This window comes from Elephas maximus, chromosome 21 (genome assembly GCF_024166365.1).
Source record: "Elephas maximus indicus isolate mEleMax1 chromosome 21, mEleMax1 primary haplotype, whole genome shotgun sequence".
NCBI lineage: Eukaryota > Metazoa > Chordata > Mammalia > Proboscidea > Elephantidae > Elephas > Elephas maximus.
The window spans coordinates 20,052,911-20,079,549 of NC_064839.1; the positions used below are offsets into that span (position 1 = coordinate 20,052,911).

The following is a 26,639-nucleotide window of genomic DNA, read 5'->3' on the forward strand; positions in this document are numbered from 1 at the left end:
AGCTCGACCATTATTTTCTGACCTGCCGGCTCCCACTACACCGTTAGGCTTAGTAAGTCACTGGAACAACTCACAGAATTCAGTTGAGTAGCCCTGCTGGTGCAGTGGTTAAGGGCTTGGCTGCTAACCAAAAGGTCAGTGGTTGGAACCCACCAGCCGCTCGATGGGAGAAGGATGTGGCAGTCTGCTTCCATAAACATTACACCCTTGGAAACCCTATGGGGCAGTTGTACTGTCCTATAGGGTTAGTATGAGTCAGAATCAACTTGGTGGCATTGTTGTTTTTTTTTTTTTAATACCATACTTATGACTACAGATTTATTATAGCTAAGAAGAGGCGCATAAGGTGAGGTCTGGGAGGGTTCCCAACACCGAACTTCTGTGTCGCAGGGGATGCCCTACCCTTCTAAGAGCAGAAATTCTTGTCAACCAGGAAGCTTTCTGAGCCTCTGTGATCAGGGTTTTTGTTGGCCAGTCCTGCTTAATAGGCTAAATCATGCCTCCTGAGGCTAGCTGACATCGGCCTCTCACCTGAGTCTTTTCTGTTCTGGCCGGCTCTGACTTGCCGGCACGAATTCTCTCTCAGGTGCGGCCGGCACGAATTCTCTCTCAGGTGCGGCCGGCACGAATTCTCTCTCAGGTGCGGCCGGCACGAATTCTCTCTCAGGTGCGGCCGGCACGAATTCTCTCTCAGGTGCGGCCGGCACGAATTCTCAGACAAAAGCATCCCTATTTCTCCAGAGCCAAGGACAAAGGGTCCCTTACTTTGGTTATCTTAGAAATGAACACTTATACCCTATACCATATACAGAAATTAACTCTGATGGATTACAGAACTAAATGTAAAATAAAACCTAAAACTACAAAACTTTTAGAAGAACACATGGGAGGAAATCTTTGTGATCATGGGTTATGGAAGGATTTTAGAATACAGCAGTAAAAGAGGATTCATGTAAGATGATTAAAAAGTTGGATTTTATCAAAAGTAAGAATTTTGCTCTTCAAAAGACACTACGAGAGAATAAAGACAAGTCACTGAGATAAGTGTTTGCAAATCCTATATCAGATAAAGGATTTGTTTCTAGAATGTATAATTATCGAAACTCAGTAAGAAGATAACCAAATTTAAAAAGGGCAAAAGATTTGAACACACTTGACATATTACATCCTTATTAGCCTAGCTAACAATTTTTTGAATGACAGTAACAAGTTCTGCCAACAATGTGGAGCAACTGGAACTTTTATACATTGCTGGTGGGAATGCAAAATGGCATAGCCACTCTCTCTGGACAACGGTTTGGCAGTTTCTCATGAAGTTAAACATACCCTTACTATACAAACCAGTAATCTCACTCCTAGGTGTTCACAGCCAGGTCAACTGTAACATGTTCACACAGAAACACGTACGTGAACGTTACTGCGGCTTTATTCCTAATTGCCAGTAAGTGGAAAACAACCTAAATATCTTTCAACTAATGAATGAATAAGCAAACCTGTGGTACATCCAGACAGTGGACTACTAGTTAGCAATAAAAAAGAGTTACTGATACACTAAAGGAGCCCTGGTGGTGCAACAGTTAAGCACTTGGCTGCTAACCGAAAGGTTGGCCGTTGGAACCCACCCAATGGCTCCACGGGAGAAAAGCCTAGCAATCTGCTCCCATAAAGATTACAGCTTAGAAAACACTATACAGCAGTTCTACTCTTATCACACAGGGTTGCTGTGAATTGGAATCGACTCCGCAGCACCTAACAACAACGATACGCTGAACAACATAAATAGATCTCAAATGCATTAATGCTGAAGTGAGAGACACTAGATTCAACAGGCTGCTACTAACTATGATTCCATTTCTGTGACGTTCTGGAAGAGGCGCCACTATAGGGACAAGAACCATCAGTGGTTGCTTGGGGGTGAGCTAACTGTAAGGGGACATGAAGGGATTTTTTGGAGTGAAGGAACTGTAGTGTGATTGTTAAATGACTATCTATTAGTCAAAACATGCAGAATACACTAAAAAATGAATGAGATTATAGGTCAAATAAGCCAACAAGAGTGGGAAACTGTGGGGTGATGGGTATGTGGGGATTCACAACTCCTCCTTCTACTTTGGTATATTTGCTGTTCTCTACAATGAATATATGTGAATGTGCTTATTATACTTTCCATAAGGAAACATGGAACGTGAAGCATCACATTAAAATAATAGTTTAAACCAGTAAGCTACCAGAAACTAATAGGATAACTGACTTTTGGGGCTTTGGAGAAATGTAAGCCTGAAGGCACTGTAAAAGGGTCAGTCTCCCTACACTTCAGCAGTGCCTTTCTCCATCGGGGCTCCTTATCTCAACCACAGAACGAAGCTGCATAAATCTTTTTTCACTTCTCCCAAGAATGATATAACTTGTACCATTCTAGATCATGCTAATTAGTACCACTCTTGATCATGGACGCCTTAGGGAATGAAGGCTTCTCTGAAATCCCAGCTGAGGATGGCTGCTAAAAATGGAGTAACACTAGACTGAAAAAGGGGAGGGGAGTACTGCTCTGTGCTTTATGCTGAATGCTTTCTATTTTAAAAGCACTATGGACTTAAAAGGGAGTGATGAAATATGGCACAGTAACATGCTCTGTAACTGTTTTAAAAATCACAAATTTGTGAACTCGTCCACATTGTAGAAACGTGTAGCTCAAAATCACCTATGGAGCTTTTTAAAGATAGAAATATTCTGCCCCCCCAGTTAGTCAGTCCTGCCAGTTAAGTGACATTAGCAAAGTGAATCTTAGTGGTTCTGTTCTCTGTACAAGGTGTCCATGCTCTTCAAGGTAAACTGTTTGACTCATTTGAGATGATCTGATTTAATGTGCGTTAGCATTTTAAAGTTTTTTTTTTTTTTTTTTTTTATCTACTGTTTTCCCCACTATAGAGACTGAGAGAAATTAACAGTATGATACGGACAGGGGAAACTCCAACCAAAAAGAGAGGGATTCTTTTGGAAGATGGAAGTGAATCACCTGCAAAAAGAATGTGCCCAGAAAACCATTCTGCCTTATTACGCCGCCTGCAAGATGTAGCTAATGATCGAGGTTCCCACTGAGGTTAGTCTTTTGCATTGGAACTGTCTTTTCACCAACTCTGGTTAGCAGCCTTTGATGCACACTAGGGGCTCTCTTCCTTAACCCAGCCTATCAACTAGTGCGTGTCAGAAGGATGAAGAGAAGTTTCTGTGAGATTTTGAACTTATTCCTTCCAGTATCCTCACAATACTTTTATTTATCCCAACTGTCTTTTTGTCTACCATTCAATGCTTACCATCAAGGCTGCTTAGAATCCAAACCTGGATTTTTAACTATTGGGCAAAGCTTTCACAAATATTGCAAAGAACAAAGCAAGTTCAAATATGTGTATTAGAAATTTCTGTTGACATGCTCCAACAGAGGAACTGTATTTCAGATTCATTCCTACCTGTTTTGTGGTCACCTCTGGTCCTCATGCAAAGCGAAAAACAAAAAACAAAAAAAACTAGGTATTTTGTCCTCCATCACTTTGTAGGAGTGTGAGATTTTTTACATTCCTGAAACAGAACAAGGGAGAACCCAGATTCGGCAGTGCTTGGTCATCAGCCCTCGTTCCCTGTGTCTAGTGCTCTCCCAGTAGGTGTGGTGCAGTGTGGAAAGTGCTTGGTTGTTCAGCTGTGCAATGTGTGAGTGAACTTGTATACAAGTGGCACTTTAGGGCTGTAAAAAGCATGATTTTTTTTTAACTCAGATTCTGCTGTATATTTGCCATGGCACTTTCTACAATGCAAATTTTATTAAGTACTGAACTTCTAGGCTAAATATCCATTATCTTCTTTTATCATTTTCTACTTTTAAAAAAAACTGAATGCTAAAGCCCCAGTAGCCGCCTTTTGGGCATGTAATTTTAAATTCTCCAGTTTCTGTTGCTGTTATATAGGGATCAGCTGGCTAAGATTTTAAATCAAGTTGAATTAAGGGTATTAATGTGAAAAATTATGACTCTTCCTTTAGGAGGTAGTTATCCAGAAGACCTGTCTATTAAGGTGATGTATTTTATGGTATCTTTGGGTATGTTCCTGGTAGTTTAAAAAGACTGGAGAATTTAGGTTTTCATTAGTACATAGTACCGTTTATACAAATTAGAAAATGTTATTTAACAGCTATTGAATTATCGATCTATACCTTTATTAATCATTCCTATTCCCGGCAGTTTTAAAGTTGAATTAATAATCTTATTAGGGAGAAAATTCAATTGTAAATTGAAATCAGTATAAAGAGTTACTAGGTAACTTCATATTGCTCCAAAAGAAATACGGACCTTCCACTGTTCAATGAGAATAGTGTTCTACAGAAATATTTATAAAAGCTCTTAAGATACTTACTGCTACTGTAATTTTATATGAAAATAAGTGTATTTTTCAATAAAGCCATTTATAAACTGATCTGTTTAGTTATATTGAGGGAAAGGTCTTTAGTTTCCTGCATAAATGACAAAGAACAATCATTTATTAGTTTATTTTGTCTCTACTAAACACATTAGTCATTCATCATTTAAATATCTGACTTCATTAGAAACCGTTTTAACACTTTTTCTCCCTCCTGCCATAAAAATACAATAAGTCATTTGCTTAAAAAAAACAAACAAACCACTATGAATAAGTGTCTGGTTTCCTCTCACTCAACTACTATGTACCCCAGTGACAGCAGTTTATCAATCAGTAAGACAGCAGGCTGGGACTGCATTTCAAAGGCTCTTCTGCTTAAAGGTGCTGAGCCATGGGACTTGCTCTCTTCTCCCCACATGCTAACATATGTACACCTGAAACCACCGATTTAAAAGCCAGTTGTAGTGTTGAACTCTTCCTACTCTAGCATCAGCTTAAATGAACGCAACTTACCTTTAGCATTATGTTCAGAAAAATATTTAAGTCTCAAGGTCCCCAACAATTTGGAGTACTGAACTAGATAACCACCCTAAAGACACTTCTGACAGAAGTAATGCATTACTTAAAGAGAGGTTTCCAAACCCTGCTGTTCGAACCTAAGCGTGCATGGAAAACACTGATCTCTGTCATTGTCCACACAGTTTTACTCTTCAGGCAGTCCTTTGCCATTGGTCAGCTTTAACTAGGCCAGAGTCCAGCAGGAAAGTGCACGGTGCACCCGATTCACCACCTCTTAGGTTGCTACTGTTTTCTCTTCTTTACTGAAAGGTTGTACTGAGCCAGGCTTTACCCAGGACAGGCCAGCAACATGAACACTTTTATTGTGCTGCTCTTCAGGCTTCTTCTAGGCACAATCAAAAACAGGCATTAAAAAACACACTGAGGGAAGTTCAGCACTGTACAGACTGGTTGCCCAAAAAGTTGTTTGTATATAACGAGTGGTCTCCTAGTAAGACATTGTAGAAAAGAAACAGTGAGTTAACCATCTCAGAAATGGTTATCCACTTACCTTCTGAGTCAGCATCTTCTCTCTGGCTTCATCATGTACAGAAGGATTCCATGGAGAAAAGCTGAAGGGAGAGAAAAATATTGAAAACTGCTTTTGGCTAACTCAACGTCAGTTTTTCAATAATTAAGCCAGTACCCCTAACAAATAAAACTTAAGGAATACTTTTTAAAAAGTGATCTTTTAATAATCAGTTGTCAACATGTAATTTTAGACATCCAAATGATTTTCTCATGTATCTATCCCTTATAGAGCACTTTACATGGGTTGTCTCATTTAAGCCTCACAACAATCCCTAGTACTATTTAAAGATGAAGAAAGTGAGAGACAGTAAAATTTAGTCACTACTGTGTCACCAAAGCTAAATGCCAGTCTATCAGCAGAGCCCGTGCTCTGAACTATGCTGCCTGTCCACAGTGCCAGCGCTGCCAAAGAGCTAAATCACCAGTCCGTCAGATGTCGGTGTTCTCCCAGACACTTGTCCCCAACAGTGAATATCAGTGCGGGAGGAACCCCCCACCTCATACACTGTTCCATCTCCGTCCTTTCACCATGTCTGAATGTCAGTGTGGCAGCTCAAGAGGGGCTCCAGCCAAAACTGCCAACTGAAAAGTCCAGATGTGAATGGATGAGCACGTTACAGGGACCCTTAGGAAACCAAAAGCACCATAGGACTTGCTATTGGCACAATGTGTCAGACAAAGTCAAGTTCTTGTTTAAGAGTCCAGCAGGCCTCAGAAATCAAGGTGACACCATGTTATAAGGGTTGTAGGTAACAAATTATACATATCCCTTTCAAACCACCATCCTAAGACTCCTGGGAAACGGGGACACAGCACTGCAAAGGTGCAGTCTATCAAAGGACACTGCACCTACCTGATTGCATAAGGGTCCTCTATTTTAGGCTGGTCAAACAGATGAGCCGTGCACACCTTAACACTGTCAACCACTTTACTTTTAAAAAGCTGAACATCTTTTTCGTACCTGTGTTACAGTTTAAATAATAAAAAAGTTACCAATTTAATCTACTTAGTTGCATTTTCCAATTTTTCTGAAATGACAGAGCAAAAGTGACATACAGTACTGCAGCCTCTGGGTTTAGGGGGCTGGCCGTATCGATCTTGTAGAAAACTCGCCTTGCATACATCAGCACTTGCCAGATGTGGTTGTGGTTCCGCCTGAACGGAAAGTGCACCATTACTGAGGCCCCCACTGCGGTCTGACGTCATTAGAAGAAACACTTAGTTACTAACCTCCATTTTGCAAACGCTCTCTTCACATCCAGTTCACCTGAGGTGGGGTCAACAAGCGGGTGAAAGACGGGAATATCAAACACCAAGCGCTGTATTTAAAAAGAGACATATCCTTTAATGGAAGCAGTGGAGGAAAACCCACAGCTTATTAGACCCAGAGAGACAGTCGTCAAGGGAGCTTCAAGGGAACAAGGCAGTCACATACGTTAAAAGTCAAAAAGCAGCCTCAAGAGGGATACTTAACTGCTTTGACCATTTTCCTGTAAAATGAATTTTGCAATGAAAACAACAGTCACTCTCCTCCCCTAAAGCACCATGACCGCCATTCACATAGTAAGTGCTGGGGTGCAGCTTCCAGCCTCACTTGCACACCTTGGGCAGAGAAACAAAGCTATAGGCAGAGGACAGCCCGACAGAAGGGGCTGCAAAGCAAAAAATCCCCTCAACGACTAGGGGGCAGACAAGCATTCTGGAAAACTGAAATCATAGAACTATTAGGAAATCTCTAAGCTCTTTAAGCCAGCCTATCTCTACTTACTGGACAGTCCCCATCCGGGTAGTTATCAGGGATATAAACTGTAAACTTAAATACACCATCCTGATACAGTCCGTGCCGTATGAATATGACTCCAAACCACACTGTAGGAAAAAATAAAAATGGTTAAGGTTTATGTGTGTGTCAGAGGAACCATAAATAGGCTATAAGAGTGACTCTTCGTCTTACTTAGCGCAGAGCGGTAAGATGGCTGCACATAGACTCCTGGTAACTTCTGCTTCACAACCAAGGTACTAGAAGAGAAGCAGCAGAATAATTAACTTGTCTGGATGTAAATGACATGCTTAGAGAGCAAACCACCCCATGATCATTTTTGGGGGCAAGGGATGGTCCCGCCAGAGGTAGCCGATGTCCCAGGCACACACGCCCAGTTGCCATAATCTGTCGCTGGGCACGCTGAGTGAGCACCGGCCTGGCTGCTGCCCAGGTACTGGCTTCCTAACACGATCTCACAGGAGAGACACGAGCCAAAAAAGGGCCCCAGATTGAGAAAGTAAAGCCAAAAAGGACACGCAAGGACCAGGTTTTCCTCCAGAAACCACAGCTTCCCCAAAACATCACCTTGGAAACCAGTCTTAGGTAATTCTGAGTAGTGCAGCCTGATTTAAATAAATGAGAGTATTTGTAAAATTGTTATTGCTTGTGTGACTGGAGATGGCCAGATTTCACACACACATTCAGAAGTCATTTTAAAATGCCATTTTAGGTAATCTGATAAAAATTCCACGGCACTGCTGTCACTCAGGTGTCATTTCGAGTTTGAATCAGCAGATCGTGCAGCGGAGGGCAGTTTTTGATTTGCAGTGTTATTTGGTAAAGGCAGGCATCAATGTGGGGCTCTCGTGCTGTACTCTGCTCCCAAGTCGCCCCCAAAACTCCGACCCACGCACTCTGCGGGCCCCACGGGGGTGGGGTAATGGGGAGTGTGGAAGACAGGAGCACTGCCAGGAAGGGCCCACTGGCTTTTCTGGAACTTAGTTACCCACTGACAGCCACTCTGCTCTGGTCCCTGCAGCTGTGAGCCTACATAAGTAAGGCTCTGACCAGACCTTGAGAAGAACAATGCTTTCCTAGAGCCTGAAAACACATTAACCCGCCAATCTTGAATTTTATCCAGAAGTAGCTTATTGGGCCATTGTCAATTGTTTTTACTACCTATTGGCCATGGTACTTGCTTACTTTTAACCTTTTAAAAGTAGTTATCTGTTCCGCTTTTAGATTGCTAAAATTCAGCAGCAGCAGTGGCTGGCAGATTATCTACTAGTCTGATCTGCCAGAAAAAGCAATTTTGTGGTCTGCTACAGAGAGCAGATTTAATCACTACGATAGAAGCCTGCCCCAACTCCCTGCCCAGGCTCAAGCACAAGGCCTTGATTGTAAAGCTGAAGGGGCCGCTGCTACCAAATCACAGCCAGTCAATTACACTGCAGCCTCAGACCCTCTGCAACACACATACACAGACAGGGATGGGTACACAGTGCTTTTAAAATAACTTCATATACAAAGGAACTTTACAATGATGGCTACTGAGAATTCTCCAAATTTTATATCCTTCTAACAAATGATCAAGGCAAACGCCATCTAAAGTCACTTGATTTTGAGCCCCTGTAACGTGCCAGGTGCTGTGAGTCACTACTAAGCCCCTCTGTACAAGTGCCTACTTCCTTACTCGCTACAGATCTGTGCAACTTTTAGTCCAATTTTGGAATTCCGTGACTAGTCAGGTTCTTAACATGGAGCCCAAATCTAACTTCCCTGTAATTACCCGGTTCTGCCCTCGGGGGTCATACAGAATAAGTCAAATCACCTTTCTAATACCAGACTTTCAAGATGAGGATGGTTTTAGTAAGTACGTGCTACATCTTCTCATCTCCAAGCCAGTGTCTCCAGCTCCTCCAACTGCCGACCTCTATCTAAGGTCTGGCTTCCTGACCTCTCCCTCCTGGGACCACCATCTCAGGTGGTGGTCAGCCTGTCCAGATGCCTCCCACAAGGTGGTAAGTCTGACCAAAGAAATAACAGATGCCACCCTTCCACTGGCCTGCCCCCTACAAAAGCCTCTTCAGGAGGTGAATTCCTCACTTCATATAAAGTTCAAAAGGAAGACCAAACTGAAGTTATTAAGGTCCTGGCCTACCGTAGGTTCATAAATCTTAGATTCTTCTTCCTCTTTCTCTCCAAAACAGCTGTGGAAATTAAGGCACACGTCTGGTTTTAAATCTTATTTACCCAAGCACCAAGTATGAATCGTTATATTGAAGAGAGGATACTTACGTAACTACCTAGGTCTTGGTTAAGACACATACACCACAAGCAATCACCTCCACAGTTTCCATACATTAAAGCTCATAATGGGGGGCGGGGTGAACCGAGCTTTGAAATTAATGACTGCCATTTACTGAAGCCATCAGAATAAATGACATACATTGCCTTAAGGATCATTCGAAATTAAATAACTTGTTGAGAACTTACAATTCTGCAAGAAGAGAGTATTCCAGGTAGAAGGGTCCGTAAGAAGCATGTGTGCCATTTGTTGACTGTGCTGCTTGGGCGGGAGATGTAGGCTTAGTTATGGGCAAAGCGTTTTTGGGTATAGAAGGCAGCTGTTTCTTGGGGGCGGTGCGTGGAGGACTGCTTTTCACGTCCCCTGTTAATGTCTTCTCCTCACCATCAGATCGCTATTCAAGACAAAGAATGTTTGTTAGGCTGATTCTTAAATCACGAGAGTATAATCTTAACTCCATGACCTAAAAGCTGGAATTACTCTTTTACAAGGACATTGTCACACCATGATCGAGAGCAGGCAGGCCCTACAAAGAGTAGAACAAAGCTAAAGCAAGAGTAAAATCTTCCGAAAACTTTTTCCACAGCTGTATCCTCTACGGGCAATAAAGCCAGGATTTCCAGGATTAACTGAACCAGAGAAAGACATGGCTTCCCCTGATGCCCCTCCCCCCAAAAGAGGGGAACGGGTTTCCCCAGCATTAAACGCTGTAGAAGACCTAGAAAAGTCCCCTTGCACCCTGGTACTGTAGACAGTCAGGTGCTAAGAAGTTCAACATAAAGTCAAGAGTATGGACGACTAAAATTAGGTACTACCTGATGATGTTAACACCTGGGTTAGAAACGAACCAAGCAGCTGGCCCCTTGTTTACTTGGGTCTGATCCTGATCTTGTTCCTAAAGGCTGTGTTCCCATATTTGGAATACCACCAGCATAAACTGCCATGACAAAGATCTAATAAGTCAGAGGCCAAACTGCCATCTCAGAGGTGCTTCCTTGGCTCACGTACAACCAAAGGGTTTTTTAAGTAGCTGCGTAGAAAATGTATAGAAAAAAAGATGTTTAACAGCAGTGTTCTCTTAGAGAATTATGGGTTATTTTCTTTTTGCTTAGCTGCATGTTTTAAGCTTTCCTAAAGTGAAAATGTATTATTTTTGCAACAAAAAAAATAAATATTTTATTTAGAAAAATTCACCTAGTGTCTTCCAGTCTGACTTGACCACATTGGACTGGCCGTTTCCAAGTCTTCTCTAAACAGGGGATCTAACTTTTAGTTTAGTACAAAACCTACTACAGTGATGTGTCACAGATCTCATGTGTGTACCCATAAACTGAATCTCAGCACTGGGATTACCAGAAAGATTTCTACTGGAGACACAATCTCAGTGTCAGAAACCAACTTTAGCTGACAAAATTATTATTTCTCAATAGTAAACCTAAACCAGAAAAACCAGGTAATTCCATAAAAATTATAAGCAACTTTGGTATGAGTTATTTTGGCCTCTATTATGGCCCTTTTTCCTAACCGAGAAGCAAATGGGTTTCCTCACTAAATCTCTCGACTGTACCTACTTTGCGTACAGAGCTTGTAGACATGCTCCAGAAAGGGTTCATAACGTGTCTTCCGAACAAAGAAATTCAGTGGTCTGAGTCATCAAATTCTGGTCCTTAGCATTCACTTTACCTTAAAAAAAGATGGGGAAAACATAAAAACATAACACCACCAACAGTTAAGAATTCTGAAATGCTTGTGAACGAAATCTGACACTCTAAATAGTCTCTAACTAGAAGCCCTGATGGCATAGTAGTTAAGTGCTACGGCTGCTAACCAAAAGGTTGGCAGTTTGAATCCACCAAGCGTTCCTTGGAAACCCTATGGGGCAGTTCTCCTCTGTCATATAGGGTCACTGTGAGTCGAAACGGACTCAACAGCAATGTTTTTTTTTTTTTAACCACCAGTGACCACCCTGACAGGGAACACAACAGAGAGTCCCCAACACAGCAGGAGAAAAGTGGAATGCAGAACTCAAATTCTAGTGAAAAGACCAGACTTAATGTTCTGACTGAGACTGGAGGGACCCCGGAAGACAGGGCCTCCAGACTCTGTTAGCCCAAAACTAAAACCATTCCTGAAGCTAACTCTTGAGACAAAGATTAGACTGGACTATAAGGCATAACATGATACTCGTGAAGACAGTGTTTCTTAGCTCAAGTAGGTACATGAGACTAAGTGGGCAACTCCTGTCTGGACGCAAGCTGAGAAGGCAGAAAGGGACAGGAGCTGGTTGAATGGACACAGGAAATCCGAGGTGGAAAGGGGGAGTGTCCTGTCACATTATAGGGAGATAACTAACATCACATAACAATGTGTGTATAAGCCTTTGTATGAGAAACGAACTGTAAACTTTCACTTAAAGCACCAGAAAAAAAAGAGTTCATAAAAAAAGTCTAAACAGAGGTAACAATAAAACAGTATATAATATATAGTTATAAACCTAGGTGGGGGGAAGTCTTCTGATATCTTCAGAAATTGTTTCTTTCAATATTGCCTCCTCTTCTGGCTCCACTCCCTTCCCCTACTATAGATACCTGCAGGAGTCTGTGAACTGGGTCCCTGTCCACAGATCAGAATATCCAGCGGTAGTTTGGCTTTGGTGCGAAAAATTCAGAAGATATGGACTACGACACTTGCTACTAGCATAGTATCCAGGCCTTTAACTCTTGGAAAAGACAGGTTCAGAAGGCACTGTACCCACATACACCAAAGCTGTATCACCGTTCCTAGGGTGTTGGGAACAATGACGACATTCCAAGGTGGCTGACTTAAAAGTATCTTAAATTACTTGTCTTGAGGACAGAATGACTCCAAGGAAACTAGTAGCCAAAGAAATAAGAGCAGAGAGGGAGGGTACAGCACGCATATCTTGATAGGCAGTCACGGCTAACTGTTCTGTCCAATCATTCGGATAAAACTGCCTTTTTCAGCTGCTAAAAATATGGAAAACTGCAGGATTAGGCATTTAAGGAACTGCCAATCAATACATACAGATGCAACAGAGGAGTGTAAATAAAAAAGACATTTTACAAGCACAAATCTGCCACAACAAGATTCAAGCAGTAGATCAGACAACATGTCTCAAAGGTCACAAAGTCAGTAGGTCATTTACTAAAAATACAAAGAAGAGGCAAAGGAAAAGAAGCCAGCTGAGCAGTAAGAACAGCAACTTCTCTGCTCTGGTGACTTCTTCCCAGGCTGTTAAGATTTAAAACAGATTTAAGCTCCTTCTCTGAATTCCTACTTACACCAATAAAAAGGGTGTAAGGTGAAAGGGTCAAAATTTAGCAACATTTTACTAAATTCATAAGCCAATCAGCAGAGAGCCATGTACCAAACATCTCTAATCACCAATAATGTTCTCTCTCTGCCTAGCCTGACTTCCTGGGGTGGGTACCAGGTCTCCCATACTCCACCGGTACCTGTGCCTGCTGTTTGGCTTTCCAAGAGATGAGGCCACCCAGTAATGACATCAGAGGAATGAAGAACCCGGTTCTTCCACTCACCTGCTGACTTAGATCCAAAAAGCAGCAACAGCTCTCTGCAAATCTCTCTTTCAAGGTGACTATGATGCAGATGGTTGCTATGAGTCCAAACTGACTCAACACCATTGGGTTTATGACACAGATGAAAATAGGTGGACATCAAAAATGTGTGCGGGCATGTTCACGTTTGGCCCAAATGAAAACAATACAGGTTTTCAGATCCAGCAGTACTGTACAACATCACACTATTGACTTGGACAGACCTGATTTAGCAGGACTCCCACTCCTTGGGCCCCAGTGCCCTGTTTGATTATGACTGCATGACTGGGCCTTGAAGAAGACTCTTTGAGTCTTGCCCCCAGTTCCTCCAATCTTTAAGCAGAAGGTTTTGTCTACTACTGCCTACCCTTGTGATAGATTTTTAAATCAAACGTTTCCAGCAGCCACGCAATCACCAAGAGAAATCATATTCTACTTTTCGGGTATTTTCCAACAGTAGCGCCATAGATGGAAGGAAGATACAAGGAATACGTCCTAGTCACTGGGAACAATTTTAGAATTTCTGCTCCTTTGGCCATAGGAACAAAACATGATTGTTTTCTTTTATACAGCTGAGACCCATACATGGCACGAGCCCAAACTGGAGATGACTGCTGTTTCTCCTATGCGCCCCGGTGCCCCATAGGCATTAACTTAATACCATCCTGAAAGACGCTTAATAAATTCCAAGTTAGGCGACGGTGCAGGGACAAAGACAAAAACGACCCAGTCCCAGATGGGCATCAGCTCCCGGACAGGTAGCTGGCCTCGGACAGGCGCCCTCGCCCAGGGCGGAAACTCATCTTCGCGCACACAGAGAATCTGGACAAACCTGTCTCGAGGTGCTGCATGGCAGAGGCCACGTCCTGGCCTCGCTGCGATCTCAAGACGAGGGCTCGAGGCCGACCCGGGCCCGCGAAGCCGACCCGGGCCGGCGAGGCCCACCGGCGGCGGCTGAGGGCCTCGGAGCTCGGCGACGGCCCCCTTCAGTGAGGACACAGGGACTGGGCTGGAGAGGACGGGCCCCAGACGGGGCGAGCAGACAGGCCCGCCTCCACGCCAGCCTGGCCCAGCTCCCGCCGCAGTCCCCAGGGCCAGGCCTGGGCAGCCACCAGCGCGCAGCAGGTGCCTGCAAACGCGGACAGGTGCCCGGCCAGTCCCCGTGTCCATGCGCGGCCGCCGTCGCTGTGGAGTCGGGAGTGCTCGGTAGGCCAGACAAGTGCCGAGCCCAACGCCAAGAGCCAGGGTTTAAGGCCTCCTTAGCCCTCGCGTACCTACCGGACGGCCTGGCAGCGCGCCTCTCCCGGTTGCCTTCAACGCAACGCGCTTGGCGGCCGAGCGCGGTCGCAGCCCGACAGCATCTCCAGCCGCAGCGCCTGCCCGGCCCCTGCCCGCTCCCCGCCCCGCCCTTCCCTTGGCGTCGGGCTCCGCCCCCGGCCTCGCCGCTTCCGCCCCAGCCTCCTGGTGCCAAGTGGCTCCCGCACCTGCCCGTCAAGAGCGTTCTTCCGGGGGCCTTGGCCGGTGGCACTCCGTTCTGCCAATCCAATCCGCTCCGCTCGGGTGGGGCCGCACTTGACCCTCCCCCTTATATGACAGCGCTCGGGGCTACCTCGCCATCACGGAAGTATCGGCCTGTCTGGGCAGTTGGAGGAGGGGGACAAACAAGCGCTCGGACATAATTGGCCACGGCGCCCGTCAATCACTGCGGAGCCCCGCCTAGCAGCTTATGCGGACAGGCTTTCCAGCCACTCAGGGAGCCTGTGACTGCGGGCTTTTTCAGCCTGGGCCGGGTACGGCCCGGCTCTGGGCTGCTGTCCCCAAGAGGGGCTTTGGGGACCAGACGGTCAAATGTTGGGCCACTGGTTACGGCAAGGGCGACGCCTGACGGCCACCTGGCCCCGGGACCTTCGGAACATTGCGTTCTATGGTTCCGGGTGGCACCGCCACGTTGACTCCTCGGGGGTCCCAGGCGGGCCTGGAAGGGGCGGGCCCGAGGGGAGGTTGTCAGGTTGGAAGTGGAAGAGCGCTTCACACGAAGTTGACACGTCCGTTTTCCTTAGCAAAGCAGGACGGGCTACTGGAGATGGGTGATGAGAGCCAAACTTCCAGTCATCTCCTGTCGCTGCCAGGGGAGGTTTTAAAAAACGTACACGTCGGTCCAAACGTCTAGAATCCAAATCTGGGGGGCAGCGAGTACCAAAAATCTACATTTTTAAAAACCAGTTCCCATTTTAACAGTGCGATTCTGGTGCGCACCAAAGTTTGAGAACCTCCCGCATGGCAACGTTGCCCCTGGTCTTTTTTTAAAAAACCTATCAGCCTTCACTTTGACCTGAAACACCCTTACCACGAATAACTTTTCACTGCTCAGAAGCCTTCAACGGGGGCCATTTCATACTGAATAAAATCTAAACTCAGTCCAGCCATTAAGGCACACCCTGTTCAGACCGAATTCCCTAGGACCTCGTCACTCTGCACGCCTGACTCCAGACCAATTCTGTGACGGCTGCCATCGGCATTCACACCTCCAGGCCTGTTCTCATAATCGTGCCTGCTTCGTGTGTGTGTGTGTGTGTGTTTATATATATATATATAAATTTTTTTTATTGTGCTTTAAGCAAAAGTTTATAGTTCAAGTTAGTTTCTCATATAAAAATGTACACACACATTGTTACGTGATCCTAGTTGCTCTCCCTATAATGTGACAGCACACTCCTTTCCACCCCAGATTTCCTGTGTCTGTTCACCTAGCTCCTGTCCCTTTTTGCCTTCTCATCTCGCCTCCGGGACAGGAGCTGCCCGCCTAGTGTCACGTATCTACTTGAGCTAACAAGCACTCTCTTCACAGATATCATTTCATGTCTTATAGTCCACTCTAATCTTTGTCTCGAGAGTTGGCTTCCGAAATGGTTTTACTTTTGGGCTCACAGATAAGCCTGGGGACCTTGTCTTCTGGGTTCACTCCAGTCTCAGACAGACCAGTAAATCTGGTCTTTTTACTAGAATTTGAGTTTGGCACCCTACTTTTCTCCTGTTCCATCAGGGACTCTCTGCTGTGTTCCCTGTCAGGGGTGCCTCCTCTTGAGAAGTCCCTCCAGCCTCTGACATTGGAATTCTAAATACCCATGAAAAACCCTGCCCCCCAAAAGTTTTCTACCCTTTCTCATGGACATTCATGGCACTGACTTTTTGCTCTCTGCCACACCTTCTAATACAGCATCTTACCCTCAGAAAAGGGGAAATATTCTCTGACCAGATGATTTATTATTGGTTGCCTCTGAGATTCTGGCAATGATCTACTTGGTAAAATGGTAAGAAGCCAAACTTTCCTGATGTTAATCCCAAGGGTTGTTTCTGAAATCCGGCTTCTTCCCCCAGCTGAAAACACCCCTGAGCCACTTCCTTTTGTCTGGTCTGAATATACTTAGGGATGTTATAATCCCCTTAATATCAGTCTCAACCAATATAAAAAAGACAGTGGCTAGTGGAGAACAGATTGTACCATGGAGTAGGAGAGGAGTTGGAAAACCATTGCAATAGTTCAAGTAAGAGATGACTGCATGAATTTGGTGCGGAGATGGAGAAGTGCATGAGTTCCAGAGATACCGAGGAGGTGGAATGGACAGGGCTTGGCCATGGATTGCAATATGGGAGGAAGAAGAACAAGGAGGTTATCACCGACGATGCTTAGATTTTTGGCTTGAGCTACTGGCTAGATGATGACGCCATTCACTGAGATGAGAAAACAGTGGACCATAAGCAAGTTTGAGAATGAAGGGAATGAGTAAATAATGAGTTCTGTCTTGGCTAGGTCATGCTTGGGATGTTTCTGCAAGCAATGTTGCCAATGTACCTGTTACCCATTTCCACTTCTTCATTGCTGATAGAGCCTCAATTTTGGTGAGGAGTTCTAGCCCTTTGATGGCTCCCCATTGCCCTTAGGCAAAGTCCCAGCTCCTTACAATGGCTATGGGCCCAGAATGGCAGGGCCAACAGCTGTCCAGGCCCACCTGCCCCCAGGGTCCAGCCACTCAGGCATTTCTTCAGTTCCTTGCAGGATTTATGCTCCCTTACTTTGTTTGCCACCACAGGATGGTGCCTTCGTGTTGGATGTTCCCTTCTCTTTCCCTGTTCTAGGTGAGCAAATCTCAGCTCAAACACTTCCTCAGGCCAATTTTCTGTTGATCTCGGAGATGACGTGACATCATCTAGACTGTGAGCTCCATGAGTCAGGCACCATGTCTGTCTGTTCTCCATTGCCTCCCCACATCCAGCCCAACACCTGGCTATAATAATAGGTATGCAATAAATATTTGACAAACGAAGGATACCCAAACCAAACCAATTGCCATCGCATCAATTCCAACTCATAGAGACCCTATAGGACTGAGTAGAACTGCCCCATAGTGTTTCCAAGGAATGGCTGGTGAATTTGAATTGCCAACCTTTAGGTCGACAGCCAAGCTCTTAACCACTGCGCCACCAAGGCTCCAGGTGAAGGATAGAGTGACTATATTTAAAATGCCTACCAACCTGTACACCCGCAGTTGCGCATCAAGAAATTAGCTCATCATGCAAATCAGGATGATTTATTCAAAGGGAAAAAAGGAGACAGCCTCAAGGTAATATTTCTTTAAGACTAGATTATAAAGTACTGACAAAAAACCCAACTGACCCTAAACCTTAACTATAAAACATTTTCCATAACTTCACATTACATTTGTTACTCTAAATTTTAGAAGCATATCAGATACCATATTTGTGTCAAAAGAGTCATTCATTTTTCATCAGGACTTACTAGGTATGTGATCTATGAGTTTTCAGGATTCCTGCTCATGTTCTAGCCAGCAAAATACTCAAAGTATTCATTCTCCCTTTGGGGCCTGGAAAATCAATTCTATAAAACAATTTAAATCACTCGCTACTGCTAAAGGCCTTAAAAGACCAAAGGGGCAAAATAATGCTTAGTTGAAGTGTGTGTGTGTGCATATAAGTCAATGCTTTCAGGTCAATCTATCCTTAAATCCTTTTCTGAAAGGTAGATTCCTATACAGTGTGGTACATTGATTACAATTATCACTCAGGATAACAAGCTGATTATCTAGCCAGGCATTTATGTTAATATGTCATAGAAAAAATATAATCAGCACATCAAAACCATGGTTTTTATGGCCAGTAATATTTCTCCATGGGAGAAAAGACATTGCCATCTGCTTCTGTAATGACTACAGCCTCGGAAACCCTATGGGGCAGTTCTACTTGTCCTATAGGGTCACTATGAGTTGAAACTGACTAGACGGCAATGGGTTTAATGTTTGAGACCAAAGCAGGCATTTAAGTTTGTTCGTTTGTTTTCTAAGCAAATGGATTTAAGAAAAAATATTAAATAGTTAATAGTCCATTCACTAATAATGATCCTCAGGTATGGCAGACAAATGGAATTCTTTAGAATTGGTGAAGTTTGAGAAACACTGCTACAGAAGGAGAATGTGCTCTTTGTCCTTTCTACATCCTCACTGATCATCACGGTTCTGGCTCACAACATCACGAATGTGTTCCTACTTTTTGGTTGCATCACGTTTTCTTTCCTGTCCTCTTCCCCATAATTCTCAGCTGTTGAGTGGGTGGGTAGATGGATGGAGGCGTGGAGGGAAGGATGAATGTTACAGGCAGACCACATGTCAAAACAAAATCAGAGTAGCTGATGGACCACTAAATATTTATGCCTAAGGGAAAGCAACAAATAAACGTTACTGCTTATACAGGGCCTGGAAGGGAATTGATTTCCTTTCATGATCAAGCAGTGCTTTGAACATGGCATGGCAATACGAATAACCACCGGCTCTTAGCATGCTGCTGACTATACCACAAGCCACAAGAGCAATCTTCTCTTTGATGGACGTTATCTTTGGAAAACCACCTCACTCTGTGGTTTCAAAGCATTTGGAACAATGATAAAGGCTACATGTTGATTTTCACTAGACCAGCAGATCCAGAAAAAGAAAACCAAAGAGAGAGAAAGCGATATTCATTTGTTGACAAATAATTCTGGGTTTGCTGTGGGCAGGGCACTATGCCAGCCAGGGATACCTTCCTAACTTAAACAGGAAGTAGTGATTTGTTAAAGACAGTCTCAGTAATTTTCAGAGCCCCTCCCCAAATCAAATGACATTATCACTATCATTTACTCCAACTTTTTCTTATGAAAACCTTCGGTCATATAGAGAAGTACAGCAAGCATCCTTAATTTTGCCTAATTTCCTTTTTCTATCTTTTTTTTTTTTCTTTGTCTTTTTAGGTCCTTAGGTGATAGTTTGAACCCATTCATCAATATCACGGAAGAAAAGGCCTGGCAATCTGCTTCCGTTAAGATTACAGCCAAGACGACCCTATGGAGCAGTTTTACTCTGTAACACATGAGGCCGCCATGAATCAGAATTATCTCGACGGCAACCAACAACAACACTCGATGGCAACCAACATCAAAGTTCTTTTTTTTCCCTGCAGTCGTTATGGCCTTTAACCCTAAGTGCCTCAGTGTGTCTCCTAAAAGCACGGGCATTCTGCAGAAATACAGAGCTATAATCATCCTGAGAAAATTCACTGTAAGTCCCTAGCCTCCTTCTATGCCAGGCCTATTTAAATTGCCCCAGTTTTCATACAGGAGTCCCTCCCTGGTGGTGCAGATGGTCAGGCACTGTTCTACTAACTGAAAGGTTGGCAGTTCAAGCCCACCTAGAGAAGCCTCAGAAGTCAGGCCTGGCGATCTGTTTCTCAAAGGTCACAGCCTTGAAAAGCCTAAAGAGCAGTTCTACGCTGCACCATGGGGTCACCATGAGTCAAAATTGACTCAAAGGCAACTAACAACAACAACTATCTGAGATACGCTTTAAACCTTAAACAGAAATTATCCCTCGAGGCCTCCTTTTAGCCAGATAACAGACTGACTCATAAAGAATATCACCCATGAGTAACGAGCTTGTTTAAGAAAAATCATCTATAGGAGACCAAATGCCCGAAAATGACTCTAAAGCAAAGATGAGAAGGTAAGGAGGGCAAGGAAACTAGAATACTGGAAGTAGTACAACCAGAACGGAATGAAGGAGAATGATGACACATTGTGAAAAATTTAACCAACATCACTGAATAATTTGTGTAGAAATTGTTAAATGGGAACTTAATTTGCTGGGTAAATTTTTACCTTCAACATAATAAAATATTAATTTAAAAAAGTTAATAAATAAATGAATAAAGAAGTAGTTAGATAAATAACTCAACATTATGCTAAATGAAAGCTAGAAAAATGATTGAATAAATAAGTAGATAAATATTATGCTAAGTGAAAGCAGCTAGAAAAATGAATGAATGAATAAATAGATAAACAGACATCATGCTAAGCGAAAGCTGGAATCATACTGCATGATTGCGTTCTTATGACACGTCCAGAATAGACGAATCCATAGAGACAGAAAGCAAAGTGGTAGTTGCCAGAGGCTGTGGGTAGCGGGCAATGTGGAGCGAGTGCTTAGTGGGTATGGGGTTTTCTTCTGATGTGAAGATAATCTGAAATGAGATAGTGGTCATGACTGGACAACACTGTAATGAACTGAATGTCACTTAATTGATTTTATGTGATTTGAATTTCACTTCAATAAAAAGTTGAAAATCAACTTTTATATTTATGATTTTTCTAAACCAGGATCCCATCAAGATTCATTCATTGCATTTGGTCCTTATGTCTCTTTAATCTCTTTATTCTAGAACAGTCCTCCCAACTTTTTTTTTTTTTTTTTTTAAACAGACCAAGATATTCCATATTCTGTGTTTGGCTGACTTTTTCCTTGTGATGTTGTTTAACTTAATCTTCTACCCCTGTTATTTCTTACAAACTGTGAGGTCTGAAGTTCTGCTTAGATTTGGCATTTTGGGCAGGAGGACTTAATGGATGAAGAGAGTTATGATGACTCTTTGAACGACTGCTTTCGTAGAACTGAATCCCAATGGTCATGCTGGAACCAACAATTTAAAACAGAAGTGTGCTCTGCACTAATGCCAAATACTTGAATATCTGGCGCTGCATATATTAAATTTTGAAGTTCTCAGTTATTTTGGCCATTCCCGTGTTCTTCCTTTAACACTGAATTGCTATCAATGGCTTTGTTCTCATAAATATCAGTGAGTCCAGACTTGTTCTTTGGGCCACTTGCTGGATACTTCAGGCTAGTCAAGTTGAAGCCAAACTAAAAAGAAACTGAATGTGGCTCAGAGGACACTAGGTGGCGAGCAGCGCTTGTTGTCCCAGTGAATGTTGGTGAGGGAAGCAGTGGGATCTTCGAGACGGTGTTGGTGCAGTTTACGCTTAAATATCTGCTGCATCCTACATGCAGTAAGCCTTATTGTGGGAAATCTGGGAACAGGTGGAGCCGAAGGCCGTAGGTGTCTAATAACAAGTACGCTGTCCACTCTCTCAAGAACGTTAATTTTTTCCCCTGTTCTTTGATGGGACGTGGTACAAAATGTTCCCTAACGTGCCCGAGTGTGGAGAGAAGGGAATAAAGATTGCTTGTAGGAATATTAAAACGAAACATGCCATCGCTTGCTTTCTTGAATATGAATCTACACAAAGGTGACAGCAGAGAGACCACTGCTGCACATCCTAACAGGTTCATATGAATGTACTTTCCCCAGAAACAGGCAGCAGCCTCTCCTGACGTCATTTACTTGGCCCTTCCCCTTCCAGTTGACACGCGGTCAAATTTTCCTCTACCAAGTCTACTGCTGGCTCCAAGTCTGCCTGGGAAGGAAGGCATTGTGCAAGTTTATATAAACATATATAAAACCCAGGGGTGTGGACTTGAACTCCTCGTGGTAAGTGGTGGAGTGCCCTCTGATGGATATAAGGAAGAATGCAAGCAGCGAAAACAATTCACCTAGGTGTTTCTCATAGAGAATATTATGAAGACTTTTTAAACAAATCTATGCCCTTAGAAGAATCCTATATTTGCATTCCTGAAAAAAACTCATGCCTAGAAGAGTTTTATTTCCCTTAAACAAGGTGCTGTTATTGTTAGCTGCTGTGGAATTGGTCCTTTACTCATGGGGACACCATGCAAAATGGGATCGGACCTTGGGTGATTTAAAGGCTTTTCACTGGGTGATTTTTGGAAGAAGGTTGCAGGCCTTTCTTCCTAGTCCATTTTAGTCTGGAAGCTCTGTTTAAAACTGCTCAGCATCACAGCCACACTGAGGGACGATGGTGGCTGTGTATGAGGTACACTGGTCGGGAATCAAATTGGGTCTCCCACATGGAAGGCGAGAATTCTAACACTGAGCCACCAATGCCCCCTGAACAGGGTACTTAGTGGTCTCAAACAGGGTAATACCCTCACCTACAGTTTAAGCACATGGAGGTGAGGGGTGGATTCAAAAGAAACATTTTTACTGAGCCTTTCATCTAAGAGGAAACCCCGGTGGCGCAGTGGTTAAGGTACTCCTTGGAAACCCTTTGGGGCAGTTCTACTCTGTCCTACAGGGTCACTATGAGTCGGAATCGATTCGACGGCAATGGGTTATGGGTTCATCTAAGATGCCTTAAACACCCTGTGTGTATTACTCAGAGTTGCCCCACACAGGTAAATTCATACTTTTCACCCCCGGAGCCACCATTCACCTGTCCATTTGTTGTACTGTGGAGGCTTGCGTGTTGTTGTGATGCTGGAAGATTTGACTCTGGTGTTTCAAATAGGAGCAGTGTCACCCATGGTGGACAGATTTCAGCAGAGCTTCTAGACTAAGACAGACTGGGAAGAAGGACCTGGCAATTACATCTGAAAAAAATGGCCGGTGAAAACCTTATGGATAGCAGTGGAACATTGTCTGATATAGTGCCAGAAGATGAGCCCCTCAAGTTGGAAGGCACTCAAAATAGACTGGGGAAGAGCTGCCTCCTCAAAGTACTCAACCTTATGATGTGGATGGAGTCAAGGTTTCGGGACCTTCATTTGCTGATGTGTCACAACTCAAAATGAGAAGAAAAACAGCTGCAAACATCCATTAATAGTCAGAAGATGGCATGTACAAAGTATGAATCTAGGAAAATGAGTTGTCAAAAATGAAGTGGTATGCATAAAGATCGATATCCTAGGCATTAGTGAGCTGAAATGGACTGGTATCGGCCATTTTGAATCGGACAATCATATGGTCTACTATGCCAGGAATGACAAATTGACGAGGAATGGCATATTCATTGTCAAAAAGAGCATTTCAAGATACATCCTGAAGCACAACGCTGTCAGTGGTAGTTTAATATCCATATGCGTACAAGAAAGACCAGGTAATACGAGTATTATTCAAATTTACAAACAAACCACTAATGCCAAAATGAAGAAACTGAAGGTTTTAACTAACTTCTACGGTCTGAAATTGATCAAATATGTAATCAAAATGCATTGATAATTACTGGTGATTGGAATGCAAAAGTTGGAAAAAAAAGAAGAAGATGGCAAATATGCCCTTGGTGATAGAAAACGATGCTGGAGATCGCATAATAGAGTTTAGCAAGATCAATGACTTATTCATTGCAAATATCTTTTTTCAACAACAGAAATGGTGACCATACATGTGGTCCTTGCCAGGTGGAATATAACGGAATCATATCGACTACGTCTGTGGAAGGAGATGATAGAAAAGCTCAATATCATCAATCAGAACAAGGCCAGGGGCTGACTGTGGAACAGCTCAAAAAAATTAAAACAAGACCACAAGAGCCAAAGTACAACCTTGAGTGTATCTCACCTGAATTTAGAAACCATCTCAAGAATGAATTAGATGCATTGAACACTGATGACTGAAGTCCAGATGAATTGTGGGATGACATCAAGGACATCATACATGAAGACAGTAAGAGGTCATTAAAAAGAAACAAATGACCAAGATGGATGTCAGAAGAGACTCTGAAAAGTCCTTTTGAACACAGAGTAGCTAAAGTGAAAGGAAGAAACGAAGTGAAAGAGCTGAACAGAAGATTTCAAAGGGTGGCTTGGCGCTTGAGAAGACAAAGCAGAAATGTGCAAAGTAAAGTCCATTTAATCGAAAAAGAAAAGTCTCTTCAATAAACAAGTAAATTGGATTTCACATGCAGAAAAATGGAACAGGATCCAAGCCTTACACCATACACAAAAACAAATTAAAAATGGGATAAGAACCTAAATATGCAAACTAAAACCATAATACTTAGAAGAACAAGCAGGGACAATGCTGTCAGGCCTAGCTGTCAACAATGGATTATCTAATAACAAAAGTACAAAAAGCAAAAGATAAAATAAATGGGACCTCATAAAAATTAAAAACATTTATTCATCACAAGGTTTACCAAAAAAGTCTAAAGACAAACTACCAACTGGGAGAATATCTTCAGAAACCATGTATCTGACAAGAATCTAATAACCAAATATATACAAAACTTCAACAACAACAAAAAGACAAATAACCCAATCATAAAATGACAAAGGACTTGAATAGACATTTCACCAAATAGGACCTTCAAATGGCCACCAAACACATGAAAAGATACTCAGTGTCATTAGCCATCAGAGAGATGCAAATCAAAACCACAATGAGAAACCATTTTACTCCCCCTAGGATGGCTAAGATAAAAAAAGAAAATAACGAATGTCAGCAAGCATGCATGGAAATCCATTGCTGGTGGGAATGCAAAATGGTGTAACCATTGTAGAAAGCAGTGTAGCAGCTCCCCAAAAAACTAAAACTGGAACAACCATACCAAAACCAACCTGTTGCTGTTGAGTTGATTCCGACTCATAGCAATCCTAATTCCTCCTAAGTATATGCTTTTTTTTATATGCCCAAAAGACTTGAAAGCGCGATTCAAAAAGAGACGTGTATACCACCAATGTTCATTGCAGCACTGTGCACGATAGCCAAAAGGTGGAAACAGCCTAAATACCCATCAACAGATGAATGGATAAACAAATTGTGGCACATACATACACTAGAATACTACTCAAACAGTAGGAGCAATGAAGTCTTGATACATGCTACAGTACAGATGGAGCCTGAAGATATTACGCTGAGTGAAATAACCTAATCACAAAAGGAAAAATATTGTAGTTTTTGTGAAAAGGCAAATGTATAGAGACCAAAGTCTATTAGTGGTTACCAGGGGAAGGGAGAGCCTGAAATTGATCAAACATACAATTAAGATACATTGATAATTACTGGCGATTGGAATGTGAAAGTTAGAAACAAAAAAGAAGGATTGGTAGTTGGAAAATACGGCCTTGGTGATACAAATGACACTGGAGATCACATAATGGAATAGAAATTTAGCAAGACCAACAACTTCTTTTCTCAACAACATAAACTGCCACATACATGTGGACCTTGCCGGATGGAATACACAGGAATCAAATCGACTACATCTGTAGAAAGAGATGATGAAAAAGCTCAATATCATTAGTCAGTACAAGAGCAGGGGTCAACTGTGGAACAGACCATCAATTGCTCATATGCAAGTTCAAGTGGAAGTTGAAAAAAATTAGAACAAGTCCACAGGAGACAAACTATGACCTTGAGTATATCCCACCTGAATTGAGACCACCTCAAGAACAGATTTGCTGCATTGAACACTAACGAGCCAAAACTAGCGGAGTTGTGGAATGAGATCAAGAGGTCATTAAGAAGACAAGAAAGAAAAGATCAAAATGGATGTCAGAAGAGACTCTGAAAGTTGCTTTTGAATGTAGAGTACAAAAGATAAAGGAGGAAATGATGAAGTAAAAGAGCTGAAGAGATAATTTCAAAGGGCAGCTTGAGAAGACAAAGTATCATAATGACATGTGCAAAGACCTGGCGATGGAAAGCCAAAAGGGAAGAACATGCTCAGCATTTCTCGAGCTGAAAGAACTAATGAAAAAATTCAAGCCTCGAGTTGCAATATTGAAGGATTCTATGGGGAAAATATTAAATGACACAGGAAGCATCGAAAGAAGATGGGATAAAAAAGTGGCACCACCAAAAAGAATTGGTCGATATTCACCCATTTCAGGATGTAGCATATGATCAAGGATGGATGGTATTGAAGGAATAGGTTCAAGCTGCACTGAAGGCATTGGTGAAAAACAAGGCTCCAGAAATTGATGGAATACCAACTGAGATGTTTCAACAAATGGATGCAGGGCTGAAGTGCTCACTCATCTATGCCAAGAAATTTGGAAGAGAGCTACCTGGACAACTGGCTGGAAAAGATCCATTTGTACCCATTCCCAAGGAGGGGATCCAACAGAAAGTGGAAATTATCAAACAATATCATTAATATCCCACAGAAGTAAAATTTTGCTAAAGATCATTCAAAAGTGGTTGCAGCAGTACATCAACAAAGAACTGCCAGAAAGTCAAGCTGGATTCAGAAGAGGACGTGGAATAAGGGATATCATTGCTGATTTCAGATGGATCTGGCTGAAAGCAGAGAATACCA

At 42.9% G+C, this 26,639-nt stretch overlaps 2 protein-coding genes across 4 annotated transcripts in view; one reads left to right on the forward strand and one right to left on the reverse strand.

The window, feature by feature from the left end:
* The window catches only part of RBL2 (RB transcriptional corepressor like 2), a 55,054-nt gene extending 50,590 nt beyond the window's left edge, over nucleotides 1-4,464 (forward strand). Inside the window, exon 22 of the mRNA XM_049863834.1 lies at nucleotides 2,929-4,464. Coding sequence (XP_049719791.1) covers nucleotides 2,929-3,099 — 171 coding nt within the window. The 3' untranslated portion in view covers nucleotides 3,100-4,464. The remainder of the gene's footprint in view (nucleotides 1-2,928) is intronic.
* Nucleotides 4,465-4,522: 58 nt separating this feature from the next.
* Nucleotides 4,523-14,539, reverse strand: AKTIP (AKT interacting protein). 3 transcript variants are annotated; one of them, XM_049863838.1, is made up of 10 exons: nucleotides 14,423-14,539; nucleotides 11,138-11,249; nucleotides 9,755-9,960; nucleotides 7,451-7,515; nucleotides 7,265-7,365; nucleotides 6,727-6,815; nucleotides 6,553-6,651; nucleotides 6,350-6,457; nucleotides 5,477-5,537; nucleotides 4,523-5,308 (listed from the first exon to the last, which is right to left on the reverse strand). In XM_049863838.1, exons 2-10 carry the CDS (start codon nucleotides 11,177-11,179, stop codon nucleotides 5,201-5,203), a joined length of 879 nt encoding a protein of 292 aa, XP_049719795.1. In that variant the 5' UTR covers nucleotides 11,180-11,249; nucleotides 14,423-14,539; the 3' UTR covers nucleotides 4,523-5,200. The 3 variants fall into 3 exon arrangements, with proteins under 3 accessions (XP_049719795.1, XP_049719792.1, XP_049719794.1); XM_049863835.1 differs by having other exon boundaries at nucleotides 4,523-5,311; XM_049863837.1 differs by lacking the exon at nucleotides 14,423-14,539 and adding an exon at nucleotides 13,977-14,416 and having other exon boundaries at nucleotides 4,523-5,311.
* Nucleotides 14,540-26,639: the final 12,100 nt, after the last annotated feature.

What these genes read in the sequence shown, in the direction of transcription:
- AKTIP (XM_049863835.1), bottom strand. Translation starts at nt 11,179, where the DNA reads ATGAACCCTTTCTGGAGCATGTCTACAAGCTCTGTACGCAAA. An exon ending in TACTCTCTTCTTGCAGAATT is followed by an intron (nt 7,516 to 9,754) that starts GTAAGTTCTCAA and finishes CTTCTCTTCTAG; the next exon opens with TACCTTGGTTGTGAAGCAGA. An exon ending in AACCCAGAGGCTGCAGTACT is followed by an intron (nt 6,458 to 6,552) that starts GTATGTCACTTT and finishes ACTGTAACACAG; the next exon opens with GTACGAAAAAGATGTTCAGC.